The sequence below is a fragment of the Pelophylax lessonae genome, assembly GCF_965119305.1.
Source record: "Pelophylax lessonae genome assembly, chromosome: 7".
Classification (NCBI taxonomy): Eukaryota; Metazoa; Chordata; class Amphibia; order Anura; family Ranidae; genus Pelophylax; species Pelophylax lessonae.
Genome location: NC_138774.1, coordinates 227,246,854 through 227,267,303, shown reverse-complemented (window position 1 = coordinate 227,267,303; position 20,450 = coordinate 227,246,854). Strand labels below are relative to the sequence as shown.

Below are 20,450 nucleotides of genomic sequence, written 5' to 3'. Positions count from 1 at the left end.
TTTACTCCTGGCTCTCCTAGAGCAGAGTGGGCTCATAAACTGAGCAGATACGGACCTGTCATCCACCCGCTTTTCTCTGCTCAGCAGTGGGATCAGCAGACAGATCCCCTGCTTAGCAAAGCGGATCCGGCCTTAGGCTCCATTTACACATTACCCATTTGGACACTAAAGTCGCATGACAAGTGGAACCCCATGCTTTTCAATGACAACCATTTAAATATGTGCAACTTCAAAAACCTTAAAAAAAAAAAAAAAGCTTTAAAAAAGGTTCCTGAACTACTTTGGCCTCGCTTTCATGCAGCTTGAGTGCCATAGACTGCAATGTAAACTCTCAAAAGTCGCATCTGAATGTAACAAAAAAAAAAAAAAAAAAAAACCTCCAGCATGTTTGATCAGGCACTTTTGATTGCTGCACGAAAATTGGCTCTTGCAGATGGCACACGATGCAACGAACGTGTCAATGCTCAACACAAATTTTGTTTGATTTCTTTTACTCGTCTAGGTCCTGCTTTTGGAGTTGTACAAGTGTGAATGGAGCCTTAGCTGCAGAGGTGGGAGGGGGAGTACACATGTGACGGCTGCGATTCCTTGCTTTGCGGTCGCGTCAGGAATTATACCCTCTTTTGCTATTGGCAGGCTTAGCACCTGTCGAGTGCTTCCCGTTCAAGTTTATATGGCATATGGGGTTCAATGGGTAAAACCTTTCCTCAGTGTCTGTCAAATCCTCTCTGAAGAGAGATCCAAACAGGGATCAAAGCACATGTTAATAAGCCCTTACAAGTATCAGTTAGCCATTTGTAAAGGGGGGGAGAGAGTATGCATGTAATTAGTGAAACTTTTAGTGCAAGGCCCATTTTAAGAGCGAAATTGGGTACCTATGGACATACCCCTTCCGCTATGCAAGAACATGATGGATCCTTTTCAAATGGCATCTTTTTTGGGGGGAAAAAAGAATGTTTAAAAGCAGTTGTATCCTCACCGAACAAAAAAAAAAAAAAAAAAAACAACCCCTGCAGGACAAAGGCATAATGAGCTAGTATGCATCGCATACTAGCTCATTATGAAATACTTACCTTAAAACGAACCCCCGACACGGTCACCCGGATACCGCTGAGGGAGCTGTCATGTTCCCTTGGCGCCTCTTCCTGGTTTGATGGCTCTGGCGCTGTGAGTGGCCAGAGCCGTGATGACGTCACACACAGGGGTTTACATTCCGGCAAGGAGCCGGCAAAAAGCTCTGAAGGTCCACTGGACCTTCAGAGCGCACGCGCCGCTGGTTTCAATGGCTGCATGCAGGGCGAATATCTCCTAAACCTTGCATGTTAAGGAAATATTAATTATACCTATAGGTAAGCCCTATTATAGGCTTACCTGTAGATAAAAGGTAAAAAGCGAGGATACTTCCACTATAAATATAAAAAGGTGCCAATTGCTATTAGTAGTGAAATATGCTTACATTGCATACCTTATGTAAACCTACAGTAGACTGATTAGGGACTAATTCCTTGCCCCGGCAGTTCTTGAATGAGGAGTTTACACCCACCTACAGCAACTGTAGCTGCAGAAAATAGGAATCAGTAACTATATGCTGGGGTTATATACAAAGTACTATACGCCACATAGCAAACACAGGCCCGGGGTCTGGGCAGCTCAATTCAGCATTGGTGACTTTGGTCAGTTAGACACCTTCCATAGGTGGTCCTTCACAGCTAGTCCTCCAAGCCTATTCAAGTCCATCCAACTAGAAAATAGAATCCCCCCCATCCCAAGAACTACTTAGAAGGGTTGAAGGTCAGAATCATCCAGCTGATGACAAAGTAAAAGAGGAAGATTGGATAGACGGCCAGGGCTCTGCGGTTTGGTGGCTGACTGTCCGCTAAAAAGGCAGTTGAGGCTGAAAAACAAAACAAAATACACATAAAGGCTTCATATAAAAGAGGGACAGATAAGTCGTTTATATACAGCATAGTCTGTACAGCAGAGCTCAGAACTAGAAGAGGAAGTGGCAAGACTGGGACCCAATCAGGTGTGTTGCATGCAAATGTGCTGACGTGGAGCATGCGGATAGGAAGGGAAAGCAGAGAGATGATCTAATTAGTATGCTGCTGCTCATTCCCTGTCCAGTCAGCAGGTTGGGGGTAAAGAGGACATCACTGTATCCCCAACGCCCCCCCCTCGAGTTTTTTTTTTTTTTTTTTTTTTTTTTTTACACACTTACACACACACACACACACACACAGTGAATTTTCCGGTTACAAGCACAGAGATCATCACAATAGTACACAATCAATGGCATGAATCAAAGATCATTCATTGTGCACAATTGCCATGAGACCTGCTGTGATTGGCCTCAGCAATCCCCTGGTACCAGCAGGGGGCAAGTACAGTGATCTGTCATCAGCTGTGCTTGGTGACATGACGTTCTTCCAGGATCGTCCCCCGCGGGCCACACTCCGGCGCAACCTGTCAACCGCTGTGTCCACCAAACACAGCCGATGACATATCACCATACCAGCCCGCTGCCATGTGATCCCTGAGGCCAATTACAGCAGATCACATGACAGTTGTACACAATGAAAGGCTTTGATTCATGCCTTTGTGTACTATTGTGTTACTAGCTGTGATTGGTCACAGTAATCACATGGTAAAACGGGGCCTATCGCAGCCCGTCTGTACCATGTGAATAGCTTTGGCCAATCACAATAGTACACACTGAATGAATAGTTTTCATTCAGAAAAATGCATATAAGCGTAAATATCAGTTATAAGCAATCCTGATCAATTCCCTACAGTACAGGGTTACTATATTTCTATAGTCACTGCATGTTAATAAAACATAATGTAATGAAAAATAAGATATTTAGAAAATAAAAAACTTTTTTTTTTTCTTACATAATGTGTCACCAGTGTCCCTGATCACTGACACACCAGTCATATGGTGACACTGTACTGCACTGATGGTTTGTAACACATGTTTAAAATTGTGAAGAAAAAAAAATGGATTTTTGACTTACCATAAAATACATTTCTCTTAGTTCATTGACTGACACAGCATTCCATTATTCAGAACCATAGGGTTATATTGCCCCCTACAGGAGTGGGACACTAGGCAGAAAAAAAGACTAGGCAAATCCTATAGGCAGTCCTAGATGGTACCTGCTATAGGCCTTCAGTTTTTTAACAAGCAGTGTCAGAAATATTACAACTCCATAGAGGGGTGGGTGCGGTGTCCATCCAAATAGATTTTACGGTAAGTCAAAAATCAAATTTTCTATTTCGTTCATTAATGGACACAGCTCTCCATTATTCAGAACCACAGCGATGTCCCCAAGCAGTGCCAAAACATGAGGGGTGGGACAACAGAAAATCCCAAGGCTAAACACAATAGCCAACCAGGTAAACAGGAGCTCAACAAAAAACAACTGGTGCCCAACCTGAACAATACACCCCCCAAAGAGGGAACAGACCCTCTAAACAGCAGCCTGCAAACCTTTGCAGCCAAAGGAAGCATCCGCAGATGCCAATACGCCCACTTTGTAGAAGTTAGTGAAATTGTGCACCGATGACTAAGTGGCCGTCTTGCAAACCTGCAAATGGTCACAGAAGAAGTAGTCAGCCCTTTTTTGGACTGTCCGTAATCATAAACAGTGAGTCTGATCTCCGAAAATACTCCGTGGCTGTCAAATACACCCTAATCGCCTGAACCATATCCAAGGTATACAAAGCAAATTCCTTAGGATGCTTGGGCCTGGGACACAGCGAAGGCAACACAATGTCTTCATTCAAATGGAAATCAGACTACCTTAGGAAGGAACGACGGACATGGGCGAAGAACCACCTTATCTTTGTGGAACACCAAATAGGGGGGTACGACAAGATAACGCCGCCAGCTCTGACACCCTGTGAGCAGAAGTGATAGCCACCAAAAAGGCCACCTTCTGGGACAAGGCAAGCAGGGGAATCCCGAATATTTTCAAAGGGGGGCTTCTGGAGAATTGAAAGCACCAAGTTCAGGTCTCATGGCGGTAGAGGGGACCGCACCCGTGGAGTCAGATGTCGAACCCCTTGAATAAAAGAGGTACGCATCAGGGAGTGTGTGGCCAGGGGGGGTCGCTGAAAGAAGACCGCCAAGGCCAACAACTGGCCGTTGATGGTACTCAAGGCCAATTTCTGCTCAACACCTGAAGAAAAGTCCAAATCCGAGTCACCAAAAAAGAACGAAGGTGAACTCCAATAGCCTCACACCACAAAATGTACTCTTTCCACGTACCATGGTAGATCTTCCTAGAGGTAGACTTCCTAGTCTTTAGCAGTGTCAGAATCACCAACTCAAGCAAACCTCTATCCTTCAACACCTGGCTTTCAACAGCCAGGCTGTCAAAGCCAGCAACTGTAAAGCAGGATGGAAGATCGGTCCTTGGGACAGTTGATCCTCCTTGAGAGGCAGTCTCTAAGGCACATCGGTGACCACAATCGCACCAGGTCGGCGTACCAAGACCGAAGAGGCCAGTCCGGGGGCCACTAGAATGACTGGACTCCCCTCGGCCTCAATTCTGCGCAAAAACTGCGGCAGAAGTTTGAGAGGCAGAAAAGCATAAATCAGATGATACTGGCCCCACAAGGCCACCAGAGTATCCGCTAGAGGATCCCGTGACCTTGCCACAAACCTCGGTACCTTTCTGTTTAGCCAGGATGCCAACAGATCCACATCGGGGGTGCTCCACCGGAGACATATCTGATGAAACACGTCAGGGTGAAGGGACCACTCTCCTTGATCCAACGCCTGCTGACTGAGAGAGTCCGCCTGCCAGTTTTCAACTCCTGGAATATGTACAGCGGAGAGGACTGGAATGAAGCAATCTACCCACCGGAGAATGCCAGCTACTTTCAGGGCTGCCAACATGCTCTTTGTTCCACCCTGGTGATTGACATAAGCCACCGCCGTAGCATTGTCTGACTGGATCTACACCGGAAGCCACCGGACGGAGTCGATCTGTCCAGTGTCCCAGGCACAGCCTGATCGCCCAAAGTTCCAAGACATTGATCGGTAGTCTGGACTCTTGCAGCATCCAACAACCATGAGCGAAGCTCAGTCCCAGGACACCTCCCCACCCGGACAGACTGGCATCTGTGGTGACCACTGTCCAATACAAGGAGAAAGGATTTGTCCTGCGGAAGAGCCAGAGAGCGAAGCCACAAGACAAGAGACCCCCTGGTTTCCTGGCTCAGCCAAATCTGATTGTCCAGAGACCTCAAACACTTGTCTCATTTTACCAGGATCTCCCTTTGAAGGGACCTCGTATGGAACTGTGCAAATGGAACCGCCTCAAAGGTAGATACCATCAGGCCCAGCACCTGCATGCCAGTCCAGAGGGAGGACCAACTGCTGGACAGCAGTAGGTGAATTGCAACTTCTGGAGCAAGTCCAGAGGAACCCTCTGACTAGGGCTGAATCCAGAGTCAGACCCAGAAAAACCAATTTTCTGGATGGAATCAGAGCAGACTTCTGGTAGTTTGGAAGCCAACCAAACTTTTTCAGGGTCTGTATAGTGATCTCCACATCGTCCATCAGGGCAGCAGAGGACTCCTCTCGCAAGAGGTCATCCAGGTAGCTCTGTACCACAACTCCCCACTGATGTAGCAATGCCAGAACTGGGCCAACACTTCTGTGAAGACCCGAGGAGCAGAGATCGAGGTTGTTTTCCCTTCCCAGATTGTAGAAGAAAGGTACTCTTCCCCCCGTGAGACTCTTAATGGTGTCAACCAGGGTAGCCCCAAACAGATGATCGCCCTGAAAGGTCAAATCAGTCAGAGCTTTTTTTATAAGTCTGGTCCGCAGACTTAGGCCACAATACACACCTAAGCACCACTACCGAAACAGAGAGCCTAGAAATCAGAGGAGTGTCCAAAGAGGCATTGCAGACAAACTGCAGCCCCTGGATCAGCTGGTCCGCCAATTCAGAATCTTCTCACCATCAAGGTCACGGCAAAAACGTTTAGCCAGTCGGTCAGAGTTTGCGACACCAGGGCAATGGGCAGGACTGGTCTAAGCACCAAACAAGCAACAGTGAACATATTGCGGGCCACAGACTCCGCCTTCCTGTCAGCCAAATCTTTAAAAGCCGGAGATTCCTCTACCGGAATCATGGTTGCTTTGTTCAACCTGGAAATTGGGGGGGGGGGTGTCCACCACTGGTGGAACAGTCCACTTCTTGAGGAGACTCCTCAAAAGGGGTACCTCACCGCTAAGCGGTAAACAAACAGACCCTCCAGACTACCAGGGCAGGACTTACACTATTCCAGGACCCTTACACAGAGTAGGGATAGCGGGGGAGACCCCAGGGGTCTCCGCTGCATCCCCTTCCCTGGGACCCCCACCAAACTCCAGGTCCAGACAGGGGGGAAAGGGGAGTAGGGGGAAGCCCAGCTCACTGAGGGATTTAAGGATGGGAGGAGGGAACCGTCCCTGGAGGTTACCCGCGTCCACCCCAAAAAAAAAAACGACAAAAGGGGAGGGTGGACGACTGTACTAATCCTTCCATGGTGCGGGTAATGGTCCAGACAGAATCCTCGCCACCGAAGTAGGGGAGCTGTCGACCAAGGGACCACTGCGACTCAGACCCACGCCCGGTCGTATGCAACCCTGCGAGATGTTTAACTCGTGGGCCAGCCTCTGTCCATGAGGCTATGTCGTGGCGGCTTAGCGCGTAGCTGCGGTCTGCATACGCTCGCTGGCTGGGCTAGGGGGTCCACTGGATCTAGATTATCCGGCCCAGCAGTTGATTGTAGATCACCCGAGAGAACAAAACAAAAAAGATGTAAGGTAGGAGAAAAAATTGCTAGGACCAGAGATTCCAGCTGGGTGCCCAGGTCCTTACTTCTGACTAGACAGAATAAAACTGATTACCTATAGCTGAGAGGGGGGGGGGTTACATACCAAGCTGAGGACGGCCCATGGGCATGACCAGGTGTTTTTTGTTCTGCCTTGTTCTTCTCCTGGAGGAGGCAATATAACGCAGTAGTTATGTTTTATGGAGCACTGTGTCCATCAAGGAACGGAAGAGAGAAATATAGGGGTGATCTAACACCCTACACCCCCCACCTTACAACCCAGTCCCTACTGTACTTCTATAGGTGAGGAGCGGTCAGTGCCCACACAGCCGGTGTAGCAGTTCTAGGATTTGAAACCCCCGCTCTGCTCACACTTTTTCAGTCCAGCAAGTCCTATTGATCAAATCAGAGCGGTTCTGATTGGTTAAAGCGGTCATGTGCTGGCACTGACCAATCAAAGTCACTGATCCATCCTGGAAGCCATGCAGAAGGAAGAGGAAGTGCAGGGCTTTCAGATCCCTGGAGCGCTTCACTGACTGCATGGGCACTGACAGCTCTTTTTCCACGGAGGTAATTACAGTGAGTACTGGGGGTGGGGCAGGTGGGGGATGGGGAGGGAGTTAGTTTACCTTTTCTTTGAAAAGGTGAATTAACCCTTTAATACAGCTTCTTGCAGATAGAAATAGTGCCGCTGTTCAAATCTTTTATTAAAAATGTAGCATTTTGGGTTATAAAAGTAGTGCAGTACTTACCAAATGTAGACCAAGCAAACATAAGAACGACCACGACCAGCCGCAGGACAAACGTTGCTATGCTTACACTTGCTAAAAGCAACAATCTGCAGACCAGCATTGCCACGGTGAGAGGCAGGATACAATATCCTAACACACACAGACTCTGGAAGAAGGAGCTGCAAAGAGACACAAACACACAACTGGTCTACATGGGAAATACAATCAAAAATTGTCTATTAAAAAATGATAAATTAATGAATCAATCTGTATTACAAATTGGTTATCTTCCTAAAGCTAGAAAAATCTCCTTGGTTTCTCTGCAGTGGTATGAAATGCACCCTGCTGAGCCAGAGCTCGAGTTCTTCAGATCAGCGGTGAGCATGAGCTTTGCTAATTGCTGAGCTATAAGTTTGGCTTAACAGGGGAAAGACCATTGCTTTCACAGTAGCCACTCTCTGCAACATGCTGGCAAGTGACAGGCTTTTCTACTCAAGCTGTGGCTGCTTTATAAGCACCTAAAATGTATTTAGAACCGACAGTTCCATTTGGCTTTAACCTTTCGCCGATCACCCCACGTACATTTACTGCGGGGCGGCAGCTCCTGTGCGCAGAATCACGTACAAGTATGTCATTCTGCAAGCCAGGTCTGGGGCATGCATTTGCCCTGCCGGCGACCCGCTCCTGCTGTAACAGCCAATCAGGGGGTCCAGCAGACTCGATGTCCGCCAGCACCCAGTGATTGTTCGCATTGTAAACTAGGCAGATCGTCGTTCTGTTAGTAGGGAAGGCATGGATCCTGTGTTTCTGCTAAGCAGAAACACCAATCTCTGCCTTCCCACAGTACAAGCGCCTTCCCCCAGTTAGTAAATACTCCCTAGGCGCACATTTAACCCTTTGATTGCCCCAGATAAAAACCCCTTCCCTGCCAGTAAAAATTAGTACAGTGACAGTGCATATTTTTTTAGCAGCGATCACTGTATTGGTGTCATTGGTCCCCAAAATATTGTTAAAAATGTCTGATTTGTCTGCCACAATATTGCAGTCCCGCTATAAGGCACTCATTGACGTTATTACTAGTAAAATAAATACAAATTCCATAAATATATCCCATTGTTTGTAGATGCTCTAACTTTTGTGCAAACCGATCAATATACGCTTATTGGGATTTTTTACCAAAAATATGTAGCAAAATACATATTGGCCTAAATTTATAAAGAAACTGGATTCAAATTTTTATTGGATAGGTTTTATAGCAGAAAGTTTTTTTTTTGCTTTTATTCTCTCAAAATTTTCGGTATTACTACCAAAAGAAAGCTCGATTTGTGGGGAAAAAAGGACATCGATTTTTTTTTTGGGTACAGCGTTGCACGACCGCTAAATTGTCAGTTAAAGCAACGCAGTGTCGCATCACATAAAATGGCCTGGTCCTGAAGGGGGTAAACCAACCGGAGCTGAAGTGGTTATATATAATTTACATCTATGAGATTATTGGATAGACGGTTAAGTGGGAGCTAGAAATGATCACTCCCACAACCTCTGTCTTAAATCTTATTGGTTCTGATCGTTTTTAGAAAATCTTTGCTCCAACATGTATCCATGAATGTTTTTGAAACTTGTTTACCTAAACCATATACTGTACATGGTGTAATAGCAATAGGTTTTTCATGATTAATAGGCAGGAAGGGCTTACATGGTTCCCCCGAGAAGCTTGGAGTTCAGAGTGATGACCACAGCTCCAAACCAGATGATTACAAAAACTTCAGCAAATTGGGGTCCTCCATCTTCTTTGCTGTTAGCGTAACCACCTTGTAGCATTCTTATGGAAAAAGAAAAACAAAGAACAAATCTTAATAATTTACCAGTCTGATAAATTACTTAGGTTGACACATGTGAACCAATACCCCTTCTTCCCCCAACTTCTACCTAACACACACACAAAACACTAAAAAAATTCAAGCATACTTACCTTGATATTTCTTCCAGCGAGACACATGATCAGCAGGATCTTTCATCTTCTTCTCGGGTGTCAGCAGAGGGCTGTCCTCAATGCTGCATTAAACTACGCTTACACTGTGACAAGAGCCCCGTTCTCTGCAGCATTCTCCTGTAAGCCTAGGCTAAGTAATGAGGATGCTGAGCCCAGGGGAGGGATCCATGACAGTCCAGGATTACAGGAAGTGGATTGTATAATGATGGGTGTCATTTAACCCAGAAAAGGAGAGGCCGCGAGCGATTAGAGTGAAGTGTTCACAGAGGACAGCGCCAGGGAGAAGAATATTCCAGCAAAAGCTACATTTTTCATTCTTACAGATATTGGCTAACCAATTTAAAATTTAATTTAGCACAGCTGGAGTTAGATCTTAACCGCTTGCCGACTGCTCACAGTATATTTACTGCGGCAGTCAGCCCCTCACAGGCAGAGTGACGTAGGTCTACGTCGCTCGCCTGTGAGGCTCTGGGGAGCGAGGGCGCGCTCCCGCTCCCGCGCGGTCACGGACCCCCCCGCGTGTGACCAGCGGACCCGATGTCCGCCGGTCACTCGGCGATCGGCGGGGGAGAGGGAGAATGTCAGGCAGCTTGTGTAAACAAGCCACCTGTCATTCTCCTCGCTGTAAAAACACTGATCACATGGATCTACTATGTAGATCCGTTGATCAGTGTCCTTACAGCTCAAGCCACAGCCAATCACAGTAGAAAGCACGCCCCTAGGGACACACACAGCCCCTCCCTCCCAAATAAAGTTAACCCCTTCACTACCAGTGTATTTTTACAGTAACAGTGCATATATATAGCACTGATTACTGTAGAAATGTCACTGGTAACCCCAAAAGTGTCAAAAATGTCAGTCAAGGGTCCGATCTGTCCGCCCCAATGTCGCAGTACCGCAAAAAAAAAAAAAAAAATCGCAGATCGCCGCCATTACACGTTAAAAAAAAAAACACCAAAAATGACAAATCTTTCCCTTTGTTAGTAAACGCGATAACTTTTGCGCAAACCAATCAAAATACGCTTTTTGCGGTTTTTTTTTACCAAACATAGGTAGCATAAAACAAATTGGCCGAAAATTTTAAAAAATTTTGATTTTTACATTTTTTTTGGGGGAATTTCATATAAAAAAAATGTGAAAAATATTGTTATTTTTGCAAAATGTACGCTCTTTTTTTGTTTATAGCGCAAAAAGTAAAAATCGCACGGGTGATCAAATACCACCAAAAGAAAGCTCTGTTTGTGGGAAAAAAAGGATGCCAAATTCGTTTAGATACAGCGTCGCAAGTCCGCGCAATTGTCTGTTAAAGTCACGCAGTGCCGAATCGCAAAATACCCCCTGGTCGTTTAGCAGGAAAATACTCCGGGGCTTAAGTGGTTAAAGCCCAACTCTGGGATGTGGGACAAAAAAAATAAAATAAAAAAAACCTTTTTTCAGTGGGGCCTCACCATGCACTGAAAGATTTAAATTGGTTGTAAAGGCACAAGTTTTTTTGCCTTAATGCATTCTATGCATGAAGGTAAAAAACCTCCTGAGTGCAGCAGCGCCCCCCCTTAATACTTACCTAAGCCATTGGCTCCCCCTGCTATCAGCAATGCTGTGAAGCAATCAGGATATGGAGGGCACGGGGACGAGCCGCAACTCCATGTGTGAATGGACACACAGAGTCGTGGCTCTGGAGCGCACCTCCTTGCGTTTTGTTGCGGTAGGGAGGGGCCAGGAGCACTGTTGGAGGACCCAAGAAGAGGAGGATCCTGGCTGCTCTGTGCAATACCACTGCACAGAGCAGGTAAGTATAACATGTCTGGAATTTAAAAAAAAAAAAAAAAGCAAAACTTTAATATAGCTTTAAATGCTTGTTAACCCAAGGGATAGAGGAAGAGGCTATATTAATTAACATATACTTTGTACCAGCAGACTTTGGCATGCTCTTCTTCTCCCTGATGCTGCAGCCTCTGGGCGGTCCCATGGCGTCATCACTATGGGGGTTATTTACCAAAACTGCATGAAGCAAAATCTGGTGCAGCTCGGCATAGAAACCAATCAGCTTCCAGGTTTTATTGTCAAAGCTTAATAGAACAAGCTGAAGTTAGAAGTTGATTGACTACCATGCACAGCTGCAATAGATTTGGAGTGTACCAGCTTTAGCAAATTTAGGCTCCTTTCACACTATCCGTCCGTCGGACGGATTCTGTTTATCTCAGCGGGGGATCGAGCCACCGATCCCCCGCTGAGCAGGAGGATGACAGCTGTGTCTCCGTGCTGTGTGCGGAGACACAGCTGTCAGTTCCCCATGCATCTCTATGGGGGAAATCGGATGGGAACGGACCGTCGGTCCGTTTTCATCCGATCCGCTGGACGGATGGAAAATAGGGTTTCCATCCGTCCAGATTTGACGGATCAGGTGTCAGCGGACATGTCTCCGCTGACATCCGATCCCCCATAGAGATGCATGGGGGGACCGTTCAGATCCGCCAAAAAACGGACAGGCGGATCTGAACGGTCCGCCTGTGTGAAAGGGGCCTTACAGCTATTGATCCTGTGTAAACGTGTGACTGCAGGCTGGAGTGCCCTGGAGAGGAGGTTACAGGGACCAATTTCACAGATGGAGGGAGCCTGCCAGACCAAGTAACAAGGTAAGTATTACACCTATTGACTCTACCTCTAGACTTAACAAGCATTTAACCCTTGCAGTATTGGAGAAAGGAGGGGGGGGGGTTACTGCAAAGGTATTTTTTTTTCCTGTGCTCAGAATCTGGCTCAAATATTTGCAGATAAACATGCAAACTATTGGCTTACTTTCACTAGAATATCAAATTAGCCAGAATTGCAGTATTAGTGGAGTCCTCATTAAATTGGTTGTAAAGATACTTTTTGCTTTAATTCAAATAACAAACATGTCATACTCACCTACTCTGTACAGGCTGAATTCGCCTCTTCTTGGGTCCCCCGCCGGCCCTCCTGGCTCCTCCCCCTGCTGAGTGACCCCATAGCAAACCATGCATGGTCGCTCCCAAACCCTGCTCTGTGTGTCCAATGATACACAGAGCTCAGCTCGGCCCCACCCCCTGCTCTCTCTTTACTAGCTGTGATTGTCAAAGGCTCCAGCTGCTGCCTTTCTGTCCAATGAGGAGAAAGAGAGAGGAAAAAGCCTTGGCTCTTGTGCACATCGCTAGATCAAGATCAGACTCAGGTGTGTATGGGGGGGGGGGGGGGATTCATATTGAAGATCTTTACCATCATGCATAGAACCACTTTAAGAAAAAATCATCTATATGCAATCATTAAAATAAAAAAGTGCGGAGATAAAATTATTCACACTCCGCATTCATTTGGAGTGAAAGCAAACAAAATACTTACAATGCAAGAGAGACACAGAGCACAAGAGGGCCCCATAAATCCCCTGAAAGAAAACAAAGTACACTGCATTAAACATGGACATAGGTGTTAGCGGACTGTGATTTTCAATACAAATCTACACTTAAACACCCAACCTAGGGCTAATTTCATGAAAAGCCAGTTAGCCCTTTTACATTAAAGTAAAACTGGACCAATTTTTATTTTTATTAAATGGTCTCATAGCAGGTATTTAAAACAACAAACAAATTATAGTTCTGGCCTGGTGCCTTTTGATGCTGTCCCTGTAGTATTTCCTTTTTACCACTAGATGTCCTCAGTGTTACAGAATAAGCAACTCCCATAAAACGGAGGGCACCCATACTGAATACAGTGCACACAAAATATGTCGCAGTTAGGGGGGAGTTCTTTTATTTTGCAGACACTACTACCTATACTGTACCAGCTAAGACCTCCTTTTGATTCCACATACGGATTTACTAATACTGGAGTGTGCAAAATCTGGAGCAGCTCTGTATAGAAATCAGCTTCCGGGTTTCATTGTCAAAGCTTAATTGAACAAGCTGAAGTCAGAAGCTGATTGGCTTCCATGTACAGCTGCACCAGTTTTAGTAACCCCCCCCACTGTTCCAGTATACTCACAGTCTCTGAGAAGGGCTGTGCTCTTTTTAGGATACATAACATGGAAAAACTTCTTCCCCACAGCTTTCAGATCCCGCATCTGAAAAAGAAAAATGAAAAAAAGTAGGTGCCGGTTAACAGAAAGTAATCGATCGGTATACTACTAAGAGGGTTGTATAGGCATCATACACATAGATCCAGCACAGCCTAAAGTTCACCTTTTGCAAAAAAAAGAAAGCATTTATATTTCTAGAAAAGGTGTGTGTGTAGATGTAGAGAATATATATATATATATATACACACACACACACACTTTATTGTCAAAAGTATCGGGACGCCTGCCTTTACACGCACATGAACTTTAATGGAATCCCAGTCTAAAGCTGGATACACACTATATAATTTTCTGTAGATTTATTCCTTTAGATTTACCAAACCATATAATATATGAGGTCAGACCTAAACACTCTCAATTTGTATGCAATGTGGCAGGCCCTTCCACCATATAGATGAAGGTAAATATAAAGGAAATCTACCAACAAAAGTTGTATTATAGTGTGCATCCAGCTTTAGTCCGTTGAGTTCATTATTGAGTTGGCCCACCCTTTGCAGCTGTAACAACTTCAACTCTTCTGGGAAGGCTGTCCACAAGGTTTAGGAGTGTATCTATGGGAATGTTTGACCATTCTTCTAGAAGCACATTTGGGAGGTCAGGCGCTGATGTGGACGAGAAGGCCTGGCTCATAGTCTCTGCTCTAATTCATCCCAAAGGTGTTATATTGGGTTGAGGTCAGGACTGTGCAGGCCAGGCACATTCCTCCACCCCAAACTCACTCATCTATGTCTTTATGGACCGTGCTTTGTGCTCTGGTGTGCAGTCATGTTGGAACAGGAAGGGGCCATCCCCAAACTGTTCCCACAAAGTTGGGAGCATGAAATTATCCAAAATGTCTTGGTATGCTGACGCCTTAAGAGTTCCCTTCACTGGAACTGAGGGGCCGATCCCAACCCCTGAAAAACAACCCCACACCATAATCCCCCCTCCACCAAATGATTTGGATCGGTGCACAAAGCAAGGTCCATACATTTATTATTAAAACATTTTTTTGGAGGGGGGGGGGGGGCTCTGGAGAGATATCAGGGGTCTTCTAAACAGACCTCTAATGTCTATTTTTTTTTTTTTAGACAGGGAAAAGGACTGAAGAGTTCAGTCCCTTTCTCTGCAGGTTCAGCTGCTATACTTATGAATGGATGGAAGCCTCTGCATAGCAGCTCCCATTTATACATACACTGTGGCATTGTAAATACTATTTACTATGCCACAGTGACAGCAGTGTTCAATTAGCAAAGGAAGGGATCTGGTAAACATATGGTTACCAGCCACCCCCCCCCCCCCCTGCTCTCCATCCTGACAGGCAACAATCCCTCCTGAGCAGCAGCTGCAGCCGGCAGGGAGGGTAGCTGGCCGGCTGCAGTTCAGGGAGGGGTCCCAGGAGATCGACAATGGAAGTGCACTACAGGGGGGGTCAGTGTGCCGCCCCCCCAATGCAAAAGATTTTTTAAAATACTTTGTGCCTCTCCTGCAGCACATACGCTGGCATGAGGCACGGAGGGAAAGCCAGCCAGCTTCACTGCAGGGAGGGGTGCCCAAAGATCGGCGATGGGAGGGGTCAGAGTTCCAGCCCCCCCATGTCGATGTTTTTTTTCCTCTCTGTGCCTCCCCAGCAGCATATAAGCCGGCGGGAGGGCAGAGGAGGGAAGCCGCAAGCTGCAGGGGAGGATTGTGTTGGGGGGGCAGGTGGTTAGTGTAGAGAGATATAGGTGCTGTAGGGATAAGTAAAGTGGGGAAATGGTGTTGTTTAGGATAAACCAGGACACATGTGAGTGTAGCAGTGGCGGGGAGGGCGGGCACCACCTTTTTAGGGGAAAAGCTCTGCTCAGCAGAATGTGAGTCACTGATCAGAGCTATAGAGATATATAGGTGGTATGGCGCTCATAGACAATGCAGAGGAATATACAATAACAATACAGTATGGAGTGGTATGTCTTAAATAAATGGCCAGGACAATATTCAGCGTGTTGTTAGGGGCTGTACTGACAATTAGCACAAGGTGGAGATTATAAGTCCATTGTGCAAGTCTCTGAGGATAAAAGGGAAATAAATGGCCTGGAATCCAATAAAGGATAAGCAGATACGGGGTGGATCCAAGGATGGATGGATGGATGGGTCACAAGGCACTCAGGGCTGCTGTCCGGGAGAGTGAAGTTGACTCTGAGCAGTAGATAAAGAGAAGACGGAAGCGCCTCTTGAGTGTGGTAAAAAGCACAATTTATTACAAGACAATGTAGTAACTTACATATAAGTAAGCTGGTAAGTGCATGGCTCTCCGAGGGCGGCTGCTGGAGATTGCATCCAAGTGTCCAGGCGTAGGCTTAATGTCCAGGAACTGGTGGAGACTTAGCTCAATCGTTCCGGAAGTGCCATGCAGCGGTGGAGACTTGTGCGGCGGCCGGAAGTCAGCGGAGGCGTCTGACGTCACAGGTAGGTGTGGGCAGTCTGGGCTTCACAACTAGTTTCAGAGCATGCGCGAGAGTCCTGTCCTTGACCTGCGCTCTCCTTTTTCAGGTGTGAGCTATGGTTTTGTTCAGCAGAGTCTGCTTAACAGGTATGATATAAGCTCATGGTCACTAATGTGACCATAAGCTTTTAACACAAGGATTAATGTGGGGAATGTGAGGTCCATACAGCGTACGGACCTGGCCAACTGCAAGCAGTTCTGTAGGGCCGTACGGACCTAGCAGTAAAAGGGTTAAAGCGGTCATTACCAACAAAGGATTTTTTACCAAGTATTAAATACATTTCAGTTAGCGTGTTCAATACTTTTTCCCTGTGTCGTTACATTTTTTTTTTTTTTTTTACACATCATTTCTGAATGTATTTGTTTTGGTTTCTTTGTATATATGGATTGCATGGGTTGGTACCAACATGTGGTGAAAATATCCTGTCAAAAGCACCTTTAGAAATATATTTACCTAGAAAAATGGTGACATGTTCAATTCTTATGTATGTGTACTGTAGATAGATGTGTGTGTAAAATATATATATATATATTTTTTTTGCATATGAGCCTGCAAAGAAACACAAATGTATCAGTAATCAGTGGGTGGCGGGTGCAATGCCAGGCTCCGGCAGACTTTTTCTCCAGCTCTATACCAAGGTTTGGGTTTTCAGTTGAGTTGAGAGTTACAGGAACGGTCAATAAAACTATGACACCTTTTATATGAAAGTGATAAGGGATGCAGTAAAGCTGTGCAAGGGGCAAACAGTGGCAGCTACCATTGTTTTATTCTATAGGTTCTCTGCTTTCAAAAAATGTATGTTTTAGGGTTTTAAATAAATTTAAAGAAAAAATGTGTATTTTATTAGGTAAAAAAAAACAGGACTAAAAAGTGGGTTCATAATTGAAAGAGTTAAACATGTATACGAGTTAGGATTGATGCACACAGTTTCCTATCTTTGGTTGTCTCACGTACAATGGTGTCTTTGACGGGCTCATCCAATGTGGAGAAATCATCGTCCTGTGACTGGGAGGCCATTGGCACCGTGATCTCTCCCTCCACGGGAATATCTCCGGATATAGAGACATCAGACAGTCCTGCAAACTGAAGGAGAACATACAGTCAATAATCCCAGCGGATAAAACTTGAATGACATTTTACATTGTGGCAGCACATTTATTTTACAAGTTATGTTAACCACTTAAGCTTCAAAGGGTTTTACCGCCCTCATGACCAGGCCATTTTTGTTTGCTTCTCAGCACTGCATTACTTTAACTGGTATGGTTAGGTTAGGTTGAGTTGGGGGGGGGGGGGGGGTAGAATATAGTTCAGCTGAGTAGGAAGTATAGTTGGAGGGGGGGGGGGGGGGTGGGGGGGTGTTGAAGTATGGTTGAGTTGAGTTGGGTTTGGGGAAGGGAGTATGGTTGGGTTTAGGGAGGGGGGGTATGGTTGGGTTGAGTTTGGGGAGGGGAGTATGGTTGGGTTGAGTTTGGGGAGGGGAGTATGGTTGGGCTGGGCTTGGGGAGGGGAGTATGGTTGGGTCGGGGGAGGGGAGTATAGGTAAGTTGGGTTGGGTTTTGGGGAGGGGTGTATGGCTGAGTTGGGTTTGGGGAGGGGAGTATGTTTGAGTTGGATTACGTTTGGGGAGGGGAGTATGTTTGAGTTGAGTTGGGTTTGGGGAGGGAAATATGGTTGACTTGGGGGAGGGGCGGGGCAGGGCGTATGATTGACTTGGGGGAGGGGGACATGATTCAGTTGGGTTAGGTTTGGGGAGGGGAGTATGGTTAAGTTTGGTTGGGTTTGGGTAGTATGATTAAGTTGGGTTTGGGGAGGGGAGTATGGCTGGGTTAGGTTTGGGGAGGGGAGTATGGCTGGGTTGGGTATGGTGAGGGGAATATGGCTGGGTTGGGTATGGTGAGGGGAATATGGCTGGGTTGGGTTTGGGCAGGGGAGTATGGATGGGTTGTGTTTGGGCAGGGGAGTATGGATGGGTTGGGTTGGGTATGGTGAGGGGAGTATGGATGGGTTGGGTATGGTGAGGGGAGTATGGATGGGTTGGGTTTGAGGAGTATGGTTAATTTGGGTTGGGTTTGGAGATGGGAGTATGTTTCGGGGAGAGGGGTATGGTTGGGTTAGGTTTGGGAAGGGGAGTTTGGTTGGGTTTGAAGAGGGGAGAATGGTTGGGTTGAGTTGGGTTTGGGGAGGGGAGTATGGTTGGGTTTGGGGAGGGGAGTAGGGTTGGGTTAAGCTGAGTTGGGTTTGGGGAAGGGGGTTGGTTTGGGGAGGGGGCGTATGGTTGAGTTGGGTTTGGGGAGGGGGCGTATGGTTGAGTTGGGTTTGGGGAGGGGGGGCGTATGGTTGAGTTGGGTTTGGGGAGGGGGGCGTATGGTTGAGTTGGGTTTGGGGAGGGGGGCGTATGGTTGAGTTGGGTTTGGGAAGGAAGGCGTATGGTTAAATTGGGTTTGGGGAGGGAAGTAGGGTTGGGTTTGGGGGAGGGAAGAAAATATGGTTGGGTTTGGGGAAGGAAATATGGTTGGGTTTGGGGAGGGAAGAATGGTTGGGTTTGGGGGAAGGAAGTAGGGTTGGGTTGGGTTTGGGGAGGGAAGAATGGTTGTGTTGGGTTTGGGGGGAAGGAAGTAGGGTTGGGTTGGGTTTGGGGGAAGGAAGTTGGGGTTGGGTTGGTTTGGGGAGGGAAGAATGGTTGGGTTGGGTTTGGGGAGGGAAGAATGGTTGGGTTGGGTTTGGGGAGGGAAGTATGGTTGGGTTGTGTTTGGGGAAGGAAGTATGGTTGGGTTGTGTTTGGGGAAGGAAGTATGGTTGGGTTGGATTGGGTTTGGGGAGGGAAGAATGGTTGGGTTTGGGGAAAGGAAGTAGGGTTGGGTTGGGTTGGGTTTGGGGGAAGGAAGTAGGGTTGGGTTGGGTTTGGGGGAAGGAAGTAGGGTTGGGTTGGGTTGGGTTTGGGGAGGGAAGTATGGTTGGGTTTGGGGAAGGAAATATGGTTGGGTTTGGGGAGGGAAGCATAGTTGAGCTGGCTTGGGTTCAGCGAGGGAAGTATGGTTAAATTGGGTTGGGTTTCGGGAGGGAAGTATGGTTTGATTGGGTTTGGGGAAGGAAGTATGGTTGAGTTGGATTGGGTTTGGGGAGGGAAGAATGGTTGGGTTTGGGGAAGGAAGTAGGGTTGGGTTGGGTTTGGGGAGGGTAGTATGGTTGAGCTGGCTTGGGTTCAGCGAGGGAAGTATGGTTAAATTGGGTTGGGTTTTGGGAGGGAAGTATGGTTTGATTGGGTTTGGGAAGGGAAGTATGGTACGGCATGGTTGGGTTGTGGGGTTCTGTTCAAGCAAGGTCCCCCAGTCCTCCCTCCTCCATTGATGAAGGTGACTGGAAGGAGTGCCGGTGTTGTCACCCCCTTGTCATGTGACCATACGCTGGCCTGTCAGGACCTGGGCCCCATCCCAGGAGATGTCACATGACCCCTAGAAGTGTCAGCTATTCCTACCAGCTGCATAGCGCAGGTGGCAGTGTCCCTCTAAAGAGAACATGTCATTCTATACCTGTACAGGTGAGAGGGTCCCTTTATTGGCGCCTGCACAGCTGTCATGCAGCACAGTCGCGGATCACATGACCTACAAGGTTTATACAGTGCACAGAGCTCTCACCAGCCGTGTCCCGCTCTCCTCCCGGCTCTCTTCGCTCTCCGCCATCTCTCCGGTTCCTTTCTGTGTTGTTGTGACGTGGAGTCTAAGCTCAACGCGTCACCGCTCCTCGACAGGACAACCAGCTTCCGCTCCCGGCGCGCAGTAAAACGTCAGCGCCCGAGCGTCCAGGAAACTATGGAAACCACGTAGAACGTGCCGGACCGCCTCCTCTATGCTCAAAGTGCGCATGTGCAGATTCCTGTTCTGCAGACAGACGGGTCGCATGATATAGAGCTGATTTAGTGCTGACTTCTTCTGATATTGTATAGTGACGTGATTTATTTAATATAGGGTGAAACTTTATTTTATTTTTAGTGTCCCCCAGTCTGTGTAAAAAAATAAATAAAATAAAACAGTTTTGGCTGCTATTCTGAGCTCCTCGCTGGAGATGTCACCAGTAGTACCCCTTTTCCACCTCTAGATGCCCTCAGTCTCTTGAATGCTTTGTGTGACTCAACTTGAAATGCAGGGAGTTGTGGCTCCTCCTACGCTCAGTGTGGGCCCCTCCTATGCTCAGTGTGGGCCCCTCATACAGTCAGTGTCGGCCTTCCTATGCTCATTGTGGGCCCTCCTATGCTCAGTGTGGGCCCCTCCTACACTCAGTGTGGGCCCCTCCTACAGTCAGTGTGGGCCCCTCCTACGCTCAGTGTGGGCCCCTCCTACGCT

General features: G+C 46.9%; 2 protein-coding genes across 2 annotated transcripts in view; both read right to left on the bottom strand.

Annotated features, from left to right (window-relative positions):
• The window catches only part of LOC309560599 (ficolin-2-like), a gene marked incomplete at its 3' end in the record, with an annotated part of 566,275 nt that overhangs the window by 126,346 nt on the left and 419,479 nt on the right, over positions 1–20,450 (bottom strand). The gene's annotated exons all lie outside the window — the stretch shown is intronic.
• On the bottom strand, positions 1,416–19,856 carry YIPF6 (Yip1 domain family member 6). Its single transcript, XM_082264289.1, has 7 exons — positions 19,746–19,856; positions 17,065–17,193; positions 13,552–13,630; positions 12,913–12,955; positions 9,256–9,381; positions 7,584–7,741; positions 1,416–1,894 (listed from the first exon to the last, which is right to left on the bottom strand). Exons 1-7 carry the CDS (start codon positions 19,788–19,790, stop codon positions 1,773–1,775), a joined length of 702 nt encoding a protein of 233 aa, XP_082120415.1. The 5' UTR covers positions 19,791–19,856; the 3' UTR covers positions 1,416–1,772.

Excerpts from the sequence above, each read along its gene's own strand:
- YIPF6 (XM_082264289.1), bottom strand. The coding sequence starts at position 19,790 with ATGGCGGAGAGCGAAGAGAGCCGGGAGGAGAGCGGGACACGGCTG. Across the intron at positions 9,382-12,912 it reads CTCTGTGTCTCTCTTGCATT|AATGCTACAAGGTGGTTACG; the intron begins GTAAGTATTTTG and ends TTTTTCCATAAG. Across the intron at positions 7,742-9,255 it reads AAGCTTCTCGGGGGAACCAT|CTCCTTCTTCCAGAGTCTGT; the intron begins GTAAGCCCTTCC and ends GTCTCTTTGCAG.